The sequence below is a fragment of the Helicoverpa armigera genome, chromosome 5 (genome assembly GCF_030705265.1).
Source record: "Helicoverpa armigera isolate CAAS_96S chromosome 5, ASM3070526v1, whole genome shotgun sequence".
NCBI lineage: Eukaryota > Metazoa > Arthropoda > Insecta > Lepidoptera > Noctuidae > Helicoverpa > Helicoverpa armigera.
The window spans coordinates 7,358,151-7,379,384 of record NC_087124.1 but is presented as its reverse complement, the minus strand read 5'-3'; the positions used below and the strand labels follow the sequence as shown (position 1 = coordinate 7,379,384).

The following is a 21,234-nucleotide window of genomic DNA, read 5'->3' as shown; positions in this document are numbered from 1 at the left end:
CTTTACAGACGTGTAATCAAACAAAACACCATTTTAAGAGCTTGGGCTCTGTTCACTCTGACTATAGTTAATTAGGAATATTTAATTTTTGTAATATCCACGTATTTTTCTTCTTTTCTTGCATGGTTAATACCACACCCCTGCTAAATTACAAAAATTAGGGATCTTCAAACTTTGGATGTTTGTATAGTATTGTCTTGGCCTCTTGGCCATAGACTAGAAGTTCGTAATAGCTCTCTATGGATGCTCTATGGTCATGGTTGACAAATGACGTGCAATCAAAGAGTAAAGTAATTTATAGGGAAAAGAGAGCCCTCTTGCGTGATAATCATGCAAACCTATTTGTCAATGCGCCATCTCTCTCTAAATTGGCCCCGAACTACCTACATAGCTATAGCTATAAAAATATATATGCATCATATTCATAACATTTTCTATTAGGGTAAATAGCACCATGTAACTATAACATTGGTTATCGTTATAGTTACATTATGCTACTTACCCTAATAGAAAATGTCATCGTTAATATAGTAAAAGGTCGAAGGAAAACAAATAATTATTATGAATTATTACTTTTTATACGCGTGTACGCAGAATGCAAAAACCGCCATATTGATATTTTGTTATGATCGATGATCGGTTTTGTTAAGTTACTTGGAATACTGACACCAGGCCTTTTTAGATTAAAATTGATATTTGTGCTTTTTCAAACCGTATTTAATTTATTCGCCTATTTTATCTTTTTTTTAAGTGTCTAATATTTTCCTCATACTTTTCTCTAATTAATATTGCATAAATAATTTTATATTGACAAACAAAAACGATTATAGTGTAGTACCATCTGTTGGTAATTTAAAGTATCTTTTAGATAGTAAATAGTTTCCGGGCCAAATAAAAGGTGGCGACTCTTCATTCACTTAGCTGTCAAAATGTACGGAGTGTCTCCCCCCTGCGTGCAATCGTCATTGTCGAATTTATTGAATTGTATGTGTCATCCTGGGGTTTCGCGAGAAACAGATTTTAGTGTTGTAGAAAACTGAAAATGTTCCTCGTTTACTATTAAATTAAACAAATAGACTCTTTGATATAATTCTAACAAGGGATTTACATTGCCTAAGAAGTCCTAGGACGGGATAAGAGGAATGAGAATACGATGGCACCTTCGAATTTTCTTGTTTTGATATTGATTTTATGTGTTTGCAGTTGTGAGTATTGAATGTTTTTGATATTATATTTACTTGTACTTACATAAATAAACACCCAAAAATAATCTCATATATACTTGTACTTATATAGTTTTGGACATTGTCATAAATTATTTCTAGTAAAGTAGTTGACGTCCAACCACAATATTTTCAGCTATTTTTTGGAATGTAATATTGATTAATATTTCATTTTGTAGATGGAGACTCTCAGAGGTTACATGAGAGAATATATTCGTCTATCGAGGGAGGAGCTGCTTGCTTCAGACGGTTGAATGGAACACATCAAACAGGATGTTCATGTATGTATTTTAAGACTTAGTTATCATTACAAGGAAAACAATTCTTAAACCTACACAGTAATGGAACTAACATGTGTAATTTATAATTTATAATGTCGCTGTTTTTTAATTAATTCTAAAATAAATAAAATAGTTGCCTCTTCAAATGGATGATGCCCTTCAATCATTAGTAGTTATGTTAAGTAAGATTGTCTGATAAAATAAAAAAAATAATTTAGTTTGTTCCATGCTTCATTTATTGATTTTTAATTTGTAATAATTGCTTGCTAGATAGTGCCATTACATTTTGTATGATAATATAATTACAGAATATTTTAATGCTTACATGTTTTTTTACTAGGAAGTTCCTTCATATAGTAACTTTAATACAAAATGTAATCTTTTATGATTTGCATTGTCCTGTTTATTTTTAGCTGCTGATAACGGTGCTGTGGGTGTGGTCCATATGATAAAAGATATCAGTGATGCCCAGTGGTTGATGCAGAATGCCTCAGCGGGGCCTTACATGGCGGTTGTTAGCACTGCAATGTTCTACGATGTTTATGAACTACTTATGTCACAACCTGCGTTAATTGCAGGCGTTTTATTACATGACAATGTTACTAGAAGGTAATTTCTATCTATAGATTTAATTGTAACATTTATAACCTCACCGATGACATAGCTGGGATTGCAGGGCCCAGTTGGCAGACTGTTGCCCTCAACAGAGAAAAATGGAAGAAAATGGAGGAGGCCTATACCCATATGGGATCCATTTTTTAAATAAAAAATTAAAACAAAATTAACATACTATTGTAAAGAAATGGAAATAATAAGGCTTTAAATAAAATAAACCTCATCTGTCAAAATGTAGTCTAGTTTTGTCAAAGTAGTGTAACGTCGAATTAAGTTGTTCTTGAATATTAATACATAGTACATTTTTCAGTGCACCTTCATTCAGCCAAGAGTCAAGGTGTCCTAATGAGTACTCATCAGCAGATGGCAGTACTTGCTCTACTGACATAACTGGTGGTATTGTGTGGAATGAAAGAGGCACAGGTCTATTACGAGCAGATATCCCATTCCCTATATTTTACTTGCCAGAGTCAAGATCGGTAGAGGTTGAAAAAATTGATCAATGCTATAGAAGGTATGTTATGATTGTAATGAATAATGTAGTAGTTTGTTATTCAAATGTTTTTGTTACACTTTTCTTGGAGTAATATGTATACTTACATTTTAACATTTTCAGATATAATGCAGACAGGGATAATCAAAAGGGCATGCCACTTTGCTCCTTACAATTACATTCATTTATGTTTGCAGCAGTTGACTCTGAAGTATGTTTAAGGAGGTTAGTAGTTTACACATTGAGTATGTTGTGTTTAATTTACATTGAATATTATAAATGGAATATTCGAATTGTTTACAATATTTATCCAGACTTAAAATATAGAATAAAATCTTTGCATGGAATAATAGGCTTTTTTATATATATTTATTCATTTATTTTTTTGTATACTAAGTGTACATGTAGAATGATATTTAATATTTGATGTTACAGGTCAGCAACTTCAGCTCTGTTGACTCCCACTAAAGTATGTGATCCTTTGGGTGATCATAATATTTATGCATCTCTATTCCCTAGGACCAAGGTCAGTGCTATTATAAATTAGACTACCGAAAAACTACTTCCCTGAATCGAAAACAAAGTAGCCTTAGCTCCTTCTCAGGCTCTGGTTCTAGATTATCTGTGTCTACCTTCAGTAGCTTTGACGGGAAAGCGCGGCAGACATAGTTACTTTCACATTTAGTTATAGTATTAGATTAGAATAAATGGTAAATTTAATATTGTTATTTTGTTGCAGGACAGTAAGAAATCTAAAGTAACACTAGTAACAGCAAGAATTGATTCAGCTTCCATGTTTGATGGTAAGTTAATACAATATTATTTATCAATCTATTTTAAATTCACATATACCACGGTTTTGTGATGATGCCTATAAAATTATATATTTTGTTTATAGGAGTGTCCCCTGGCGCTGCGAGTTCTGTTGTCGGCATGGTGACGCTTCTCACGGCGGCTACGGCCCTCTCAAAAATGATTCCCGCTAAAGATGCAGAATTATATGGTAAGCATTAAAATATAACACTTATTATGAAAAGGTTACTAACAGCTGCAAGAAATTGTATCGCCTTAAAGTGATTAAGAAATAGATTTAGAAAAACAGAGAAGTTAGCTACTTGCTCGATTAGTTCTTACAAAAATATTAAATACTTATCCCAGCACCATAATAATGCAGTCGTCGTTTTATTTTATATTTAGTGTGTGCTGCATGCCAACATTTAAAACTATCAACAATATCAACCATGCCAAATATCTGTTATTTGATGCAACTTACTTGCAAGACATGAATCTATTAAACAACTTTAGGGTGCATCTACACAGTGCAAGTAGCTTGCGCATGTTGAGACACATGCGCAGGTTACATGCATTTTAAAAACGTGCGGGTGCAGCGACTCGAGCATGTTCCAAAGTTAAATACCCACCCGCGTGCTCTTGTCACTTGCTCATGTTAACTTGCTCCAGCTACATGCACCGTGTAGACGCACCCTCAAACAAACAAGTAGAGATTTAAAATTCGAATCAACGTTTTAGATCAAAACATACTATGGACGTTATTCAACGGTGAAGCATTTGACTACATCGGGTCGCAGAGAGTCGCTTACGACATCAGCAAGGGGGCGTGGCCTGCCGCCGCTCCGTTGGCTCCCAGTGACATCAGTCTGCACGTGGAGTTGGGGCAGATCGGAGGTGCCCTCGACAGCAGCGAGACGACCTGGCCCCTGCATGCCTTCGTGCCTTATACCACCGACGTGCCTGAGGTGACATACTTTTTCTATTCTATAAGGATGGTTAATTTAAGATTGAAATTGTTTTGTTTTTGTTCCCTTCACAATGAAATATCTTACTGAACTGCAGAAAAAACAACTGTATCTAAATAAAAAAATATATACCCTTTACTTGCAGATTGCGGAGTTCCTCAACATATTATCGAGCAACATTAATTACAACTTATCAGTGTCGACTGAGTTCACAACTAGTTTCCCGCCATCTTCACTGCATTCCTTCCGAAGAATTCTCAAAAATGAAACCGAAAGTGGGGCTTTGCCCGAGCTGTTGCTCACAGACCACAAGACAACGTTTGCGAATTTGTTCTACCATTCCGTGTTAGATGATTATAAAAATGTTTATTATAGCTATCATAATATCTCTGTTGATGGCGATGGCAATTGTAAGTACATAATATATTGTAATTTTAACACGCTTATATTAGCTTCTCTTGTAACTAACTATTAATGTATGTAAGAAAATCTTGGAATCTTAATTTGATCCACTTCCCGGTCTGCTCTCTTGCACACGCTCTGAGTTCTAATGACGATACATGACTAGCGTGCTTTTTAGTTTTTAAAACTATATTTTTTTATATTGTACCTTTTAAATTATTTAGCTTAGGATCTTGACGTATAATTTATTTGCAGTTATACCTACCGACACACTTGTAGCGAATGGAACTATGAGGGAATCTGACTCTCAAGTGAAAATAGCGCGGCTTGCAACAGTCGTGGCGCGAACACTGTATCAACGAGTTGCAGGGAAGGCCTACGCCGGCAATATCAGTGTGTCAGCGCACATGGTGAGTCTAGCTTTATTTTGAGGGAATTTCGTTTAACCCGATAAAGCCCAGATAAATCGTAGTATTTTTTCATGATTTTCCACAAAAGGATAAATCATAGCTTATGTACGGTTTTTCATGGTTTCCACAAAAATGTGTAGTATCTTTATGTGAAAATGACAGACAGAAATAGTTTCTTTTAACCAACAACTGATAAATTCATACTTACCTACATAATTAGTATTTATCCATTTTTTTTTATTTTTTTTTCTTCCAAATAGGAGGGGGTTCAAAGCAAATTCAATATGAGAACTGATTTGGAGTTTTTATTTACTAATCCCTTTTTGTTATTTACTGCTTAATCTTAACATAATGAATTTATCCCAGGTAGACGAGTTGCTGTACTGCTTCCTACGCAATCAGAACTGTCGCATGATAATGGCCGCGGACTACGTGTCGAGCGGCGGCGGCGAGTGGCCGGCGGAACGGGCCGCGCCGCTGTATGTCGGCGTGGCCGCGTGGGCTTCTAGCGCACCGGTGTATGCTGCTCATTTACTTGCTCTGCTGACTGGGACCCGGCTCGGTGTTAATCGTACTGCTTGCGATGCTATGTCTGTTCCGGTGAGTGATGCTTTATCATGTGTAAACTCCTATTTTATAAAACACTAGCTTCCGCCCGCGACCTGAGATAACTGCTGACGGGTTCTTCCGTGTTGCAGTAAATTGGTGAGCCTTGGTTATCATTTAAACATCTTTGACAGTCGTTTTTGTATTAGGAAGCCACTAAGTCTGACAACCAGTCTTACCAAAGAATTCAGTCGTTCCATGTTAAACACTGTTACTCAGCCGAATCTAGTTGGGAAAAGGCTAGGCAGATTATGATAAGTCTGGCATATTTTTTGACCATCGCTGCGCAGAAACCACTTTAAATTATCTACAGTTGCCGGAGGAGGACATACCCGTACTTGTGCTTGCAATTACGTTGCAACCGTCATCGATCATCACTTTGCGAGAACCATAGATAATTAATACCATGTTATAACTAAAATAACTGTATATTCCAGGGTTACTCGCATTACTGGCTCCGAGGTTGGATGCACATGGGCGTTTGTATGCAGACGACAATGAATATCAGTGCTGCTGTCAGCCCTGCTTTTATCATCGCAGGTAAGTTATTATTGCTTTTAAATGTAACTACCGACCGTGCTCGTTAGTCCTATATTGTATTTTAAACCGCCCTTTGACCGCCCTTTAGATGCATGGAGACGTACTTATTTAGCTAATTCAGTAGTGCATAACCCTTGTAAAACACTGGTACTCAGCTGCATCCGGTTAGACTGGAAGCCGACATAGTTGGGAAGAAGGCTCGGAAGAAGAAGAGAAGAGAGTAGTGTATTCCCCATCTGCGATAAGATAGTTTGATTTCAATGATATAACGATCTTAAAATTTACCGACTGACCCGACCGTAGAAATATTTTAGGCCTCACACTGCTGATACGTATAATGATTGAAGTCGTCACACGGCATGCTCTGACGTAAAGTGGCGTGATCTTCATGCTGCGTTTAATCGTGTGTTTTACTCGCCACAATAATATTCAAGAACTCGATATACATGTTGACAGATTACGACCTAAAATCGGGCGTGTACTCAACGTGGACGGAGTCAGTATGGCAGGCGATGTGGGCGCGCGTGTTCGTGTCATCAAGCGGCGCCGGGGCCCGCGCGGCCGCCATCGCCGGCGCCGTCGCCACGCTGCTGGCCGCACTCGCGACGTACTGGCTACAAGCACATGCACACCGCATCTTCACCGACAACCGACCCGAGTCCATAGTCAACGATGATGCTGCGTCAGGGTAAATACTCTTTTTATAAACCTTCGTATTCATTCTTTTGTTTTTTTTTTCTGTTTATTTGACGTATGTGTGTTCTTAAATTAAAAATAAAATAATTTAGATGTAGGTACTTTGCAGTTTCGATTGGGTTTCGTAGCATAATGTTTGCAGTGTTTTTTTCTCGTCGTTTCTGGCTTTATTTAATATGAAAGCTGCAATAAATATACCGATAGATCGCTTCGGTTGCAGTGTAGTTCTTAACCTTTTGTTTTGTTACAGCATACTGAGGACTGTCAATTGTTGAGGACAATCTAAAACAAGTATTAGAAAAGACTGGTATGTTAGGGTGTCGTGTGATGCAGTAGAAGATCTCCTGAGATTGAAAATAGGAAACATTCCACAATTATTGTGTAGTGAAACAAACACTACCGAATTTATGATCAAGCATCATTATTAGAATAAGTGCGCTAATGTTAATTCAAATAAGTGTCTTCAGGTTTTGCTTTGTACCATTATCAACCTGTGAGTACCAAGTCATCAGTCAATCAATTCGAAACTAATATAATAATAATACAGTTTAATCGCCATGTTTGCTCAGATTGTAAGAGCACTTTCATACTAAGGCATCGTGCGGGAGCTATCGCGCGTATAGGCGCAAACAATTGACACTAATAGGTTCGAAACCCCTGGAATCGCATGACAGATTTTTTGCCGCATGTATACGCGCGAGATAATCCGCTAGTGTGAAAGCCCTCTAGAGTCACATTACTTACTGTTTCAGGAAATATTTAGATAATTTAACTTACTCATTAATAATATTTATGTATTGACATCGTATCGTTTTCATGTTTTATAATGACTAAGTAAAAAATAATTAAAATAAAACTTGTTTGTAAAACGCAATATTTTTTATTTATAGTGTATAAGTAAAAAGTGTGTGAAATAAAGATTGCGTAAGATCTTTCAAAATATCAATGTAAAGCTCTTGACATGTTATCTGTTTCCAACATTTTTCCATGAATTTAATATAGAAACCAGCTGTCGCCGACTCAAACATAGTTTCGTTAATGTAATCATCTCGGTCAACATGCATGTAAAGGCAGTTTATCATAAAGCCTCTCAATACTTTTGTGAGGAACAATTTGCTTTGCCCAAACAACGAATGATTGGATCTAAGTTTAATGTTGCACAATGTGCTTGCACTTTTCTTCTGAAGTTCTCTGTATTGGTCAGTCACAATGTAGTAGTCAGTGGGAAAAATAAAAGATGTTGCCGCAGATCTGTTCACAGTCAGATTTATAGTGACGTCTGATTGGTTGTCAAATATTGTATCAGAATAAGGTACAGACGTGTCGTCACCGAAGTCAGCCTCGTAGCCGTCCTCACTGTGTGATGCTTCGTATGACGCAGTGTGTAATGTGTGTGTGAGCTGGTAGTCACTCTCAGCTGATTGAACATCTTTTATTGCGCCGCGAAGCTCTTGCTTTTTGTTCAATTTATTCAAAATGCTGTCTAATGAGTTAGATTTTCGTAAAATGTTTTTGTGTACAGAGGTCCAATTAATTGATCCAGGCAAAAATGTTTTCATGGAGTCTACATTGTATAACATGAGTATTGTTTGTTTCAATATTAAGTTAATTTGCATGTGTAAATTAGGATCTTTCCCTGTAATAAGTACAAAATAAAGATTTCTCATAACATTTAAAGTTATAACGTTAATATTTCTCAAAACTATACTTAATAAAATTCCATAAGAAATATTCCAGAAATACCAGTTCCTTGTGCATAGAGCTGGAACTTTCAATTCATAAGCTGGGTAAAAATATTGAGATAAATTACAAACAGCCAACAGAGTTTCTAAGAGGTTTCTGCATGAGTTTTTGTAAATTTGTATTTTAAATCCACATCGCTTCTCTATTGTTATATCGAAGTGGTTGCTTGTCACATTACTGAATAATAGGGCCGTGTCTCTAGGTTTGTAATTAAAATTGCCGCTTTTCAGATTTCGTCTCCTCATGTACTTATCAATATTGAATATATTTTTTAACTTTTTTGAATCAATTACTAATATAATTGCACTCAAGTCAGGTGTTCCTGGTATTTTACTTTTTTTCAAATCTTTTAACAATCTGTGCATGGTATTGTTAGTATATTCCATGAATATTAGTAATCGATTTTCATCGGAATGAATATCGTTTTGGTAGCTATTTTTAGCAGACGTTATATTGCTGCCGCCATAATAACATTTCTTTTTAACATCATAGAAGTATATGTTATTTGTTTCAGGCATACAGGTGTGAAAGGTTTTGTTTCTTTGATAAACATCAATAATTGTATCGTCTTGAAATGCAACTATTTTTGGATAGTCATTATCTAAAGAGCGTTTGTTTTTTGTGTTATCTTGTTTCCGTCTGAACTCCTTCGACTTAGTATACTCGTCATCGCGTGGGACAAAATATTCTCCAGTCTTCGGAAGCACGTTAATCTCCGAATATATCTTAAGCCTTTTCCGTTTCATGATGGACATATATTTGCCATGATCTTGTTTTAATTCCATTATAGTCTGTTTTTGTGGGTGTTGTTAAAGTATATGTTCGTAAATATTGTTTCTTTGAACTGAAATTAATAAAAATATTGTGATATTTTCAGAAACTTATTTGACGAAAGCTAATAGTAGATAATGAGTAAAGGTGTACTAAGATGAATTTTTAAAGCCTAATCATGACCCTAGAACACTAGAAATTTTTAATTACAGCGCTTCCAGTCTTAAAAAAGTTAAGAAAACTCTGGAGATAAAGTATGAGATTCAATATATGAAATACAAATCAGTATAGAAAACGAAATACCCACAGATTTTAAATGTTTCCATTTGAGGGTTTTTCTTGCAGAGAACTTCATCAAATAGATATGAACATATACATTATTTTAAAAGTATTGTATTTATTTTTTACGTTTACATTTCGGCGAGTGTAACGGAAAATTGAAATTTATTTGGCATTTGACACAAATGCTTTCAGCAGTATAAAAATGATAGGATTCAAAGAAGGATCTATAATACCATAAACGCATTTCCAAGAAACATCAAAGCCGTACTCCAGCAAACTCCTCCAGCTCTTGTGAAAGCGCTCTGCACTTGAGCTGTGTCAACCATTTAAAGTTGTCGTTATTAAAATAACATCACAACAAAGATGTTGGGTTCGTTCCCGGGTCACGCTGAAATAGGCTTGTCTTGGTCTAGGAGTAGGTAGCTACACCCGTGTTTCAGAGAGTATAGCAAGCCGGTCGGTTCTGCGCGGTGCGTGTGGCGGTGCGCCTGATCTCTCTTTCCGGCTGTTCTGTGTCAGTTCACCACGGTTCTACCAATCGCTGTAGCCGAATATAGGTTTTTATCTCTGGGACTTCAAAAAACATGAATAGTATTATATTATCGCGTCGTAAAACATAAACATTGCCTTCGTACGTATTTGTATTTCATCTTTGCTCAGTTTCAGTTAGTTATTTTTAATTCTATAGCTTTACAGCCGGGAGAACTCAGTGAAGATTTCTCAGAAAACTCAACGAAAATAAAGAAGCTTATTATTTACTATCTACGTTTCGTTTCACACTCTACATCACATGTTTGACTTAAATGTCATAATGACAGCTGTCAATTTCTTCATACCATCATCATGACTTCGTGTTTGATTAGAACGGCAAAATGCATTTGTAATGTTAAAAGGTTCCCAGCTGCAAGAGCGTCGTGTATAGCGAACAATTTTATTAATCGGCCTTTATATCGAGATTATTCAGTTACACCCAAGCAAAACCCGACACATAAAATGGATAGGACTTTGCCACATGTATTTAAGTACGTAGATGAGAATGTGGCTAGTTACAAGCAACTTTTAAAGGAGGCGGTTGCTATTCCGTCGGTGTCCTGTGATATCAAGTACCGCAAAGACTGCGTGCGAATGGTGGAATGGATGCAGGAGAAGTTAAAGGCTGTTGGCGCAACCACTGAGCTCAGGGATGTTGGTTATCAGACTACTGATGGCAAACAAGTAAAACTGCCTCCAGTTCTGGTAGGCGTTTTGGGAAAAGTACGTACACATCCTCTACTATTTTTTTTCTATTTTTACTTTAACCAGTCAAACTTGCTTTTTGTAGATTTAAGTGCTCATCTCTAAAATTAGCAAAAGATGAATATAATACTGCTCTAAGATTTTAATGCTTTACTTTTAAAAATATAAAAAGAGCAGAGACTATAAAGCAGAAAATATAAAGATAAAAATATGTACCCTGGTGTTAAAATTAAATCAAGTACACTAAGTACTTAAATTATTAAAAGACAACAATTTATTAATCAACAATTTATTAGCTTTAGGCTTATCTTCAAAAACTAATCATTGTTCTAAAAAAATCTTATTTTACATCATCTAATACGGGTCTCACCACAACAGTCCACATTTATATATCTTGTACTTAAAAACAAAATACTTTTAGGATGTTATGAAAAACACCATATGCATTTATGGTCATCTGGATGTTCAACCTGCATTGAAGTCTGACGGATGGGCCACTGAGCCCTTCGAGCTTGTGGAAAAGGATGGCAAACTCTATGGCCGTGGTTCAACTGATGACAAGGGACCAGTCCTGGGCTGGGTACACGCCATTAATGCTTACAAAGGCGTTGGTGAAGAGGTTTGTTACTACTTTGTGTATTTGACTTGTGCTTTAATCATTTTTATTGTTGAATCAAGCTTTGTTGATACAGAGTATTTGTTTTATAACATACCTACTTACTGTGTAATAAGGTTTATCAGTATTAGGTATTTTATAATTGTCAGTACAGTTTGCAAGGAAAATCTAAATGTTACTATACTGATTTACAGCTTCCAGTCAATTTGAAGTTCATATTTGAATGTATGGAAGAGTCTGGATCTGAAGGATTGGATGCTTTACTCTTAGAGAATTTGAAACCAGAGGGATTCTTCAAAGATGTAGACTATGTGTGTATATCAGATAACTACTGGCTGGGCACCACTAAACCTTGCATTACATACGGCCTGCGTGGTATCAGTTACTATTTCTTAGAAATTGAGTGCGCCAAAATGGATTTACACAGTGGTGTCTATGGTGGAACTGTTCATGAAGGTATTATATGCTAAGTTTCTATTTACTTTTGACTTTTAATATTTAAATATTAAGTTTTCATTTGCTCACATCCATATCATAACCAGTCTAGACTGGCTGTCTATTCAGGTCAATAATATTTGTTTAGCATAGGTTCCTGTGTATTAAACTGAACATTCCAATAATTATTATTCAATAGGTTGTAACAATCAATGCAATGCCATTATTTTTCATAGTCATAACTGTAAAGCATTATTCTGTATTACAGAACAATAGAACCTGATATCCATCAATTGAAATTATTAGATTTTGAAAATGAAAACAATAATGCATTCAGTTATAACTGTAATCTATACTTCTATACTAATATAATAGAGAGCAAACGTTTCTTTGTTTGTTTGTACTAAGGCTCTGAAATTAATAAACGGATTTGAAAACATTTTTCATTGTTGGAAAGCTACACTCTTCTTGGGTAACATAGGATATATGTTTTCCTGGCACAGGCAGTAGTTCTCACGGGATGGGGGTGAAACCGTGGGAAATCAGCGACTAAATTATATATTGAATTATAGATTTATTTGTTATGTATGAAAGGCATGTGTAATTCAGTCACAACTATCAATATGTACACTAAATGTTAGCTACAAAGTAAAGTTACATAAAGCTGATAAACATTTAATTATCCTTTCACAATATTTTATCAGCATAGATAAATGCATACCTTGCCTCATTACAAAAGGTAGTTACTAAGCAAATCGACAACATTATAATATCAAGATTTTGTTATCAGTTAATCAGGAAAGCCACAATTTTTTTTTAATAAACCCAGAATTATGGACTTCACAGGAACCATATTAATTGTTAGTCATGTCTCTAACTAAGGCCATATAGATTAAAAGGTTTACAATTCTGTTCTTCTATTTTCCGAAGCGACCAACAATAATTTAACGACACAAAGAAATAATGCCGATGTCTTCAATTGACAATGATTGTTCAATTTACAGCTATGACGGATCTTATTTGGTTGATGAATGAGCTCGTGGACAAAGATGGCAAGATTCGTGTGACCGGTATCTACGATTCAGTTGCGCCGTTAACTGAAAATGAGAAGAAACTGTACACGAACATCGATTTTGATACTGATGCTTACAGGTAAAGGCAGTTATACTCTTAGAAATGTTATTCGTAATTTATTATAGTATGTTTCATAGGGATATGATCTTATTACGTTGTAGTGTTTGAACAACAAATGAAATGAAATCGTTTATTTTGCAAGTTGGACATTACATCACTTTTACACGTCATTTTAAGAACGCTGAGGTCGGCATTTCCTAACTGACTGATCCCTGAGAAGAAACGCCGAAACAAACTCAAGGGTCATAGTCTCTTTTAAAGTCCAAACATGTTATAAATCAAGTAATATTATGTGTGAGTGTCACCATGTAAGCGGTCTGGAATGGCCTTTTGAGGAAAGAGCCACATCAGGCTGGAGCTGACCAGTCCCAACAGACGGCACGCATGCATCAGTCGTCGTGTAGCTCAAACCATATCTTAGGGAGCTCAACGACCTGTCACACGACGATACCAGATCTGCAGAACATTTGCGTAGGCCATTTAAAAATACTCAAAGCCGCCAGACAGTATTTATGTTATAAAAATATATAACGTTGCTCGCATACACGATACTCACATTCACAATAATAATAATAGAAAAAAATACAATTAGGTATAATATATAAATGTCAATAAACAATGTCATTAATAAAATGTTATCTGATGATAATATATATTTAAATGTCAAAAGTAACAATACACAGGCATTTGAAAAGATATCACTCACTAAGCGACTAAAGCAGAATGCTAAGTCCATATCATAAAGGACTAAAGGTTGGAACACATTCGATATGGGTGTAATATGCAAAGTAAACAAGGCTGTCAACAGATCATATGTTAATTGCACTATATTTGGTGTGACATCGAGTTTCCTACTAGGTCATCTCCACGTACTTTATCCATACACGGTATGCTCCGGCCTTTAATTTAAACAAACAGTTGCCTACTCGTCTGAAGTCGCATCTAAATAATATCATCGCATATGAATAAATTATTATGCAGTAGAATTGATAAGACCCAGATTGAAATATCATAGTTCAGTTGTCTTGCCAATCTACATAATGTACGAATTAGGTATATTTTGTCATTAAGTCCCCTGTTTTCCTTGAATAGTAAACCTAAATCAAGAAAATACACGTTTCTTGACACACTTGACCTACGTTACGTAGTTTAACTCGACGGAAAGACAAGATTTCTTAATGTAGTTGCGTCTAAAAATAAACTAAAAAATACATGTGTGAAGAGAAAACGAGTGCCACGTGAATGGCCGATATCCACTTCCCGTCCAAGATATTTCCCGTTACGTATGCCTTCACATTCCCATATATACTAAGAAACAATATCTAAAGCAGCTTGTTCTATATGAAAATTGATAATATCGAACGCTGTTTGTTTTATGACTCAATATAGTTATCGCTTTGTTTGTGCTGTTTCGGTCTTTGAACTCCAGATGGTATTTGATGCGTGTAATATGAGTACATAATTGTACATGCCTTCTACGTTACGCTTCGTTATTGAATCATTAAATTTTCTCTTATACAGACCATAAGGAAGGATTCGATGATTTCCGTGACTTTTGCCAAAAATAAATGAACTTTTATTTTGAGCAAGTTTTTGGTTCATTTATTTTGTGCCCAGAACTCTAGTCCATTAATATACACCGCTATGAGTATGCAGAAATTCGAAATTTCGATTGAAACAAGTCCGCTAAGTTAGCTAGAACAATCGAGGCGATCGGGTTCCTTGTCAAATCAAAACCAGTCTGTCGGAAGAATGCTCTCTATTGATTAGAAATGTTATTTTGAAAATAGTTGGCTAGTTCCAAAGAATGCACGTACGTAAGGCCATCATTTTGTTCTCCATGCAAACATAGTTTTCAATACAAGGGTACAACCAAAAATAAATAATGTGATGTCAGTTTTCAAGGAAGTGTATTGAAAAATTAATTCCATAACGCCTGAAATTCTTCTACTTACTGAGCGACTACCAAAAATAATTTATTTTTCTTTATTCTTTCTAGGAAATCAATTGGTGCTCCGAAATTAGCTCAGAACGGCAACAAGGAACAGCTGCTCATGCATCGTTGGAGATACCCCAGCCTTTCACTTCACGGCATTGAAGGTACATTTTTACTTATACATGGTTTATACTAGGTATACTTGTCTGTCTTAACATTTTCATAGTAGTCTAATGAAAAAAATTGACTGACAAGTAATTGTTAACAAATGTAACAATGTATGTCCAGATTAATGGAAGCGTATCAGACTATTTGATATTGAGTGGCAGGCACATAAATATACCAATGATGGATAATATAATATGTATATGAACTCGTTCTTATAAAAGTAGCCCATACATAACCGTCTATGCAAAATCTGTTTAGCTGATAAACCGCAAAATCCCATAAATCAAAAAATCTTTCAAATCAATCATAGTAAGGATAATCATTGTATTAAGATTTGGTTTCACTTACTTTCTAGGTGCTGCCTTCCAACCGGGCGCGAAGACTGTTATTCCCGGCAAAGTTATTGGCAAGTTCTCGATAAGAATCGTACCCAACCAGGAGCCCGAAGAAGTAGAGAAACTAGTGTTTGACTTCATCAACAAGAAGGTTTGTTTCTAATTTTAAAATATAAAGTGTACCTGCTGATTATTGCGACTAAACTACTTCCCGTACCTACTATAGTAAAATACCTGTAACGCTCACAAATAACGTAGCTTTCTGTTGGTACTTTTTTTCAAAATTTGGACCGACTTGGTCCAGATTTTGAATATGGTCCAGAGACACACTGCAAAGTCACTAACACAAAAACTTTACCCACTTTACAATATTAGTACAGATATGGTACGGGATTTCCCTATTTGCCTGTCGACATAGTTTCATAACTTTTCGAAATAATATTATTTACAGCGAGAAAACAATGGGGAGACGTATGACATGTATTTTGAAGGATGAATCAGTATTTAACTGCACTGTAACAAAGGGCTTTTGTTGCTGTTTATACCTACAAAAACCTAGGATGTGCAAAACAGAATATTATTTTTCGATCCACTGATGTAACTCTCATACGCCTACTTACATCATCGCATTACTTACATGTGGTTTATAGATTTATTACCTGCCAAATCCCTTCAGACTTCTGAAGTCCTCTCGACGTACATAATCTTTTCTTTTTTTGAACCTTTTTCCAACTATGTTGGGGTCGGTTACCAGTTGCAGCCAGCAGTCGCAGCAGTCGTAGCAGTCGAGTACCAGTGTTTTACAAAGAGCGACTGCCTATCTGACCACCTTAACCAGTTAACCGGCAACCCAATACCCCTTGGTAAGACTGGTTTCAGACTTACTGGCTTCTGACTACCCGTAAAGACTGCAATGGTGTTAAATAACAGCCGGGACCTACAGTTTAACTTGCTCTCAGTCAGGTGTCCAAGATAGATTCTAATAAGTCCTCTCGACGTACAGTCTATTGTCTATTGTCTATTATTGGTAGTGGATGTAAGTATGACAGAGAGGAGTGGAAGAAATATACATGTTGCGCCGACCCCAAATGACTTGGGAACAGGGCATGAAGATGATGATGACGACGTACAGTCTATTCACATGGATTAATAAATTGTTTGTTAACAGTGGGCTGACAGGGGTTCGCCTAACAAGATGCGTATTACGGCTCAGAGTGGCCGTGCATGGACAGAAAACCCCGACCACCCTCACTACCAGGCTGCGGCGCGCGCTACCAGACTTATCTATTTAGTAAGTACTCATCTGATATTCTGGGTAGTGTGGGAAAGATAAAGATAAGATAAAAGATAAGTAGGCTGAAAATCAGCTCTTTTTAAAGGTCAAATTTATAAAAGACAGCCCCCAAAACTCCCGTCCTTCTCCACTTCCTTTGTGTATTTGCTGGAGAAATATATTTTGATACATTAGCTACTAACTAATTTAGAAGAAATATTTTTAATATTATGTAGTTGATGCTAGTTTAAATGTAAAGGTGTATACTTTCATTCAACTTTATATTTTATGGTCCCACAAAGACCGCGATTATTTTTGTACACTATCACTGTTTTGGGAGAATTAGGTATTTGTATATAGCTATTTTTCACTCGCGGTACTACTGCCCCCGTACCCGGGCAAAATATTGCCTAGGATCGTCTAGCTTAATGACAGTGCATTTCTTTCAAATCGATCCAGTAGTTTCGAAGCCTTTAATTTAGGTAGAGGTATTGACAAGAAATCTATTTTAATTTTTTCTTACGATATGTAACCTCGATTGTATTACCATAGACGGAGCCGGACATGTCCCGCGAAGGAGGTTCGATCCCGGTGACGATCACGCTGCAGGAAGCCAGCGGACGCAACGTGCTGCTGCTGCCGATGGGCGCCGGCGACGACATGGCGCACTCGCAGAACGAGAAGATCAACGTGCGCAACTATATTGAAGGAGTGAGTTGCTGTTTCTTTCTTTATATAAGGTGTTATAAAAGTAACCGTACAACCTGTAGTGGTACAACATATGGAGGCATCCGGATTCCCGATATTTATTTATTTACTTACCGTCTTAACAGGATATACACAATGTATCGCATTGTGCATCTAGTATATAAACAAACAAATTAATGTGCATTACAAGACGGAAAGGCTGTATATGTAACAGCATGTAATTGTTAAGTTATAATACCAGCTGTTTTCTTCCAGATTCGACCGCCTCCCGGGGACTCCTTCCCTAATCTGGGATAGTATGCTTCCCAATACTGAAATAAAATTTGAAGTAGTTTCGGAACCTTTAGGGTACACATAAACAAAATTTGTTAGTGGAGAAAACCCACTTAAATCATAAACATCGAAGCGTTATTTTTATATGATTTCAAGATTCTGTGAATTTGTAAATATCAATAAAAACACACGTGATATTGTAAAAAAATGACGTGCGTGTTTTTACACTAAACATCGCATACTGCGTAAAAACCTAATTGTTTTCCCGTAACCAAGGGTAGCTGATTCGTGAAACTTATCACGTAGGAACTAGCATAAAATATAAATAAATTCCCCTTTCCTTTATAAATGACAACTACATATTGAAATGATCTGCCAAATAAAAATAGCTTTCCTGTACATATTCGAAAATTCAGTAACAGGTTCTTTACCTCCGAGAAATGATGTCACAATGAGGTGTTATTTTGTGCTCTGGTGATGCGGGTGGAATTCATATAATCGGTACTACCCGTGCCAATAAAGAATGGGATTAGAAATGGCGGCGCATCTATTCACTTCTCGCTCGCACATTATTTCCGTCTATACTCACAATCTTTGGTACCGACTGACAAAAAAATAACGACTTTCATTATGCGTTCCCCGCCCCCCCTTTAGTGATATTGATGTGAAATTTTACTGGAAATAAACTAAATTATAATATTTATTACATCCTTTTATTTCAAAACTAGCCTTTGCCCACGTGAATGTTGCGCATGCGTAGAAAGTCGAAGAAGAATAAAAAGTAGCATATATGTAGTAGTAAATTAGCCTAAGCCCAAGGAAGGCCTTGGGATTCAAGCTATCTCCATACCAAATTTCATCAAAATCGGTTCAGTTTTAGCCGTGAAAGCATAACAGACAGACAGAGAGACAGAGTTACTTACACATTTATAATATTAGTATGGATATTTAAGATTATTTAAAGTTATGAAGCGAAACTAGTTTATATCCAACCTTACCCTCTCCGCGATTCAGGTAATGGTTTTGTTGACAATTTGTGTACCTACGTAATGTAGTCTCAAAACGATCACAAATTTAACTAACATAAGCTTTATTTTAATTCATGAAATAACGAAACACTTTCAACGGTAACGATATTTTTTAACGTTATTCAGTTATTAGTTTTTATTGTTATTGCATTGTTGTGCTGACGTTCCCAGCTCAATGAGCCGCCATTTCTAATCCCATTCTTTATCGGCACGGGTTGTACATTAAAACAGTTTGCAGCAATTAGTGCTTTTTCAAATGTTTTGACATTATGAAGTTTACTGTCAATGCCAACTTTGCATAGGCCGAACTTTTTGGCATGATCTGTAAGCTAACTTTAGATATGCCAAGTTATTTAGCACAAACTTTACAGTATACTTACTTATGTGTTTCGTTTTATTGCCTGTCACTTATTAATAATATAGGCCATAAGTGCTTTTAAATGCATTCGTTAAATTAGTGAATTGACTTGAAATTAGGTTATTATAAAACTGAACATTTCCAGCTAAAATCATTTCTCTATTGTTACAGATAAAGTTGTTCGCAGCTTACATGTTCGAAGTGAGCAAGCTGTCTAAGTCAGAGAAGTAAAGTTTAAGCTGAGGGCAAGGACGTTTCGTGTAAGCAGTATGTTCAAAGGATTGCCTTCATTCCAACCTTAAAGTACATACACATTGCATAATGTATGTTTTATCTTGCATAATATGTCTCGGTGCCTTATTCTTACATTTGGACAGTGTAACTTATTGGGCCTTACTACAAAAACTTTAAACCCTGTTTTACACTTGTCTAATAAAATTTTGGCTGCAAAATGAACCATATGTCGACGTCATAATTTGACATTTTTTTAGACAAGGCATAAACTGACGTTTAAAAGTTTTTGTGGTAAGACGGATTATGTTTAACATTTTCTTTAACGTATCAAAATGCACTCTGGAACAGGGCCAACAAGTTTAAGTGTTGATTTAAGCATTTGATTTTCTTTTTTTTCTGTATTATATAAAAGATTTGCATAATAAATATTTTCTTTTATTTACTTTTCATGTGAGTTTTATTTAATTTCTCCTGGATTGCAGCTGTAGGTAAGCTTCTCTCAATGTCTCCGCGTTTTGTGGGTCGGCCGCTGTTGTTGTCTGATGATTGAACGTTTGGTCCTCAATCACGCTTTAAAGCTGAACGAAATAAGCTGTTTAGCTCACATATTGGAGTTCGATTTAAACCATAGGATAGGTACTTTTATAATCAATCATCAATCATTTCAAGCTGCTCTGTTTCACAAAAGTTTGATAGCAAGAGGAAACTAACCAGTTGTTCATTTTATTATATGAGCTAAGAGACACTGCCAATTATTGATTATACTTATCATCTGCATTTCACAATAGATAAAAGGTCAAGTGAGCAAGTTCGTATCAAGGAAAATATAAATATTGTTCTGGGTATTACCAAGTTGTGTTTATTTATCTCATTGTTTTGATGAATTTACCGACCTTTCTCAAATTATTTATCGTACAGACCGAAAATACCACGGAGAACATAGAGACGAGCTGAGATGTCATAACTGAAACTCTCTTTCTGAACGCCTCGTTTGTTAACTCGTAACTGATCGTTTTAGTACGTAGGTACTAGACCAAGAAGATGTAGCCTGACATACCTACTATGTGGTAGCTCTGGTGGAAAATACTAGATTATACAATTACAAAAGAAATTCATACATTTAATTTGAACAAAAACAAATATGCCTAATTCTTACCCGTCAGAAGTCAGCGAATCAGTCTCGCCAAGGAGTATCGGGTAGCCCGGGTATCTATATTTCGGGTTGAGGAGGTCAGATAGGCGGTCGCTCCGACGATATCGTCGTGACAGCTTACATACTTAAAACATCCACTTCTGGACATAGGTCCTGTCCAAGCTGGGTTGATTTGCTCAAACGGCCTACACTCACCGAATTGGGCATACGTTTTGGTTAGCGCAGTACCGGTTGAACTAGAAGACGACACCTCCTTACTTAGATAATGGTAAGGTAGAAGATGAATTGTTTACTCGCCATGACGATAAGTCGGTTCTCCTCCAGGGGCACTTGCACCTATGTCCTGCTATGGTCCAACCATCCTTGCGGTTGTTACTTATAGAAAAAAAATACTTAAAAAAAAAGTGAAATATCTAATTTTCTGCAAAGAAAGCGTTGGTACCTAAATATAAAATGACCTATACCTAAGTATAAATTCGTGACTTGCCTTAAATTTCATTCAACCTATTTATTACTTTCAAAGATTTC

At 36.1% G+C, this 21,234-nt stretch overlaps 2 protein-coding genes across 2 annotated transcripts; both read left to right on the top strand.

Annotated features, from left to right (window-relative positions):
• The first annotated feature begins 953 nt into the window (after nucleotides 1-953).
• Nucleotides 954-7,892, top strand: LOC110371129 (nicastrin). Its single transcript, XM_021327245.3, has 15 exons — nucleotides 954-1,205; nucleotides 1,403-1,504; nucleotides 1,918-2,113; nucleotides 2,430-2,633; nucleotides 2,736-2,837; nucleotides 3,048-3,138; nucleotides 3,352-3,415; nucleotides 3,511-3,615; nucleotides 4,143-4,369; nucleotides 4,515-4,779; nucleotides 5,027-5,181; nucleotides 5,548-5,781; nucleotides 6,225-6,327; nucleotides 6,784-7,015; nucleotides 7,274-7,892. Exons 1-15 carry the CDS (start codon nucleotides 1,154-1,156, stop codon nucleotides 7,296-7,298), a joined length of 2,157 nt encoding a protein of 718 aa, XP_021182920.3. The 5' UTR covers nucleotides 954-1,153; the 3' UTR covers nucleotides 7,299-7,892.
• A 2,761-nt stretch (nucleotides 7,893-10,653) lies between these two features.
• Nucleotides 10,654-19,707, top strand: Cndp2 (Cytosolic non-specific dipeptidase 2). Its single transcript, XM_021327257.3, has 9 exons — nucleotides 10,654-11,073; nucleotides 11,477-11,674; nucleotides 11,866-12,127; nucleotides 13,111-13,258; nucleotides 15,240-15,340; nucleotides 15,700-15,830; nucleotides 16,848-16,970; nucleotides 17,505-17,663; nucleotides 19,491-19,707. Exons 1-9 carry the CDS (start codon nucleotides 10,663-10,665, stop codon nucleotides 19,548-19,550), a joined length of 1,593 nt encoding a protein of 530 aa, XP_021182932.3. The 5' UTR covers nucleotides 10,654-10,662; the 3' UTR covers nucleotides 19,551-19,707.
• Nucleotides 19,708-21,234: the final 1,527 nt, after the last annotated feature.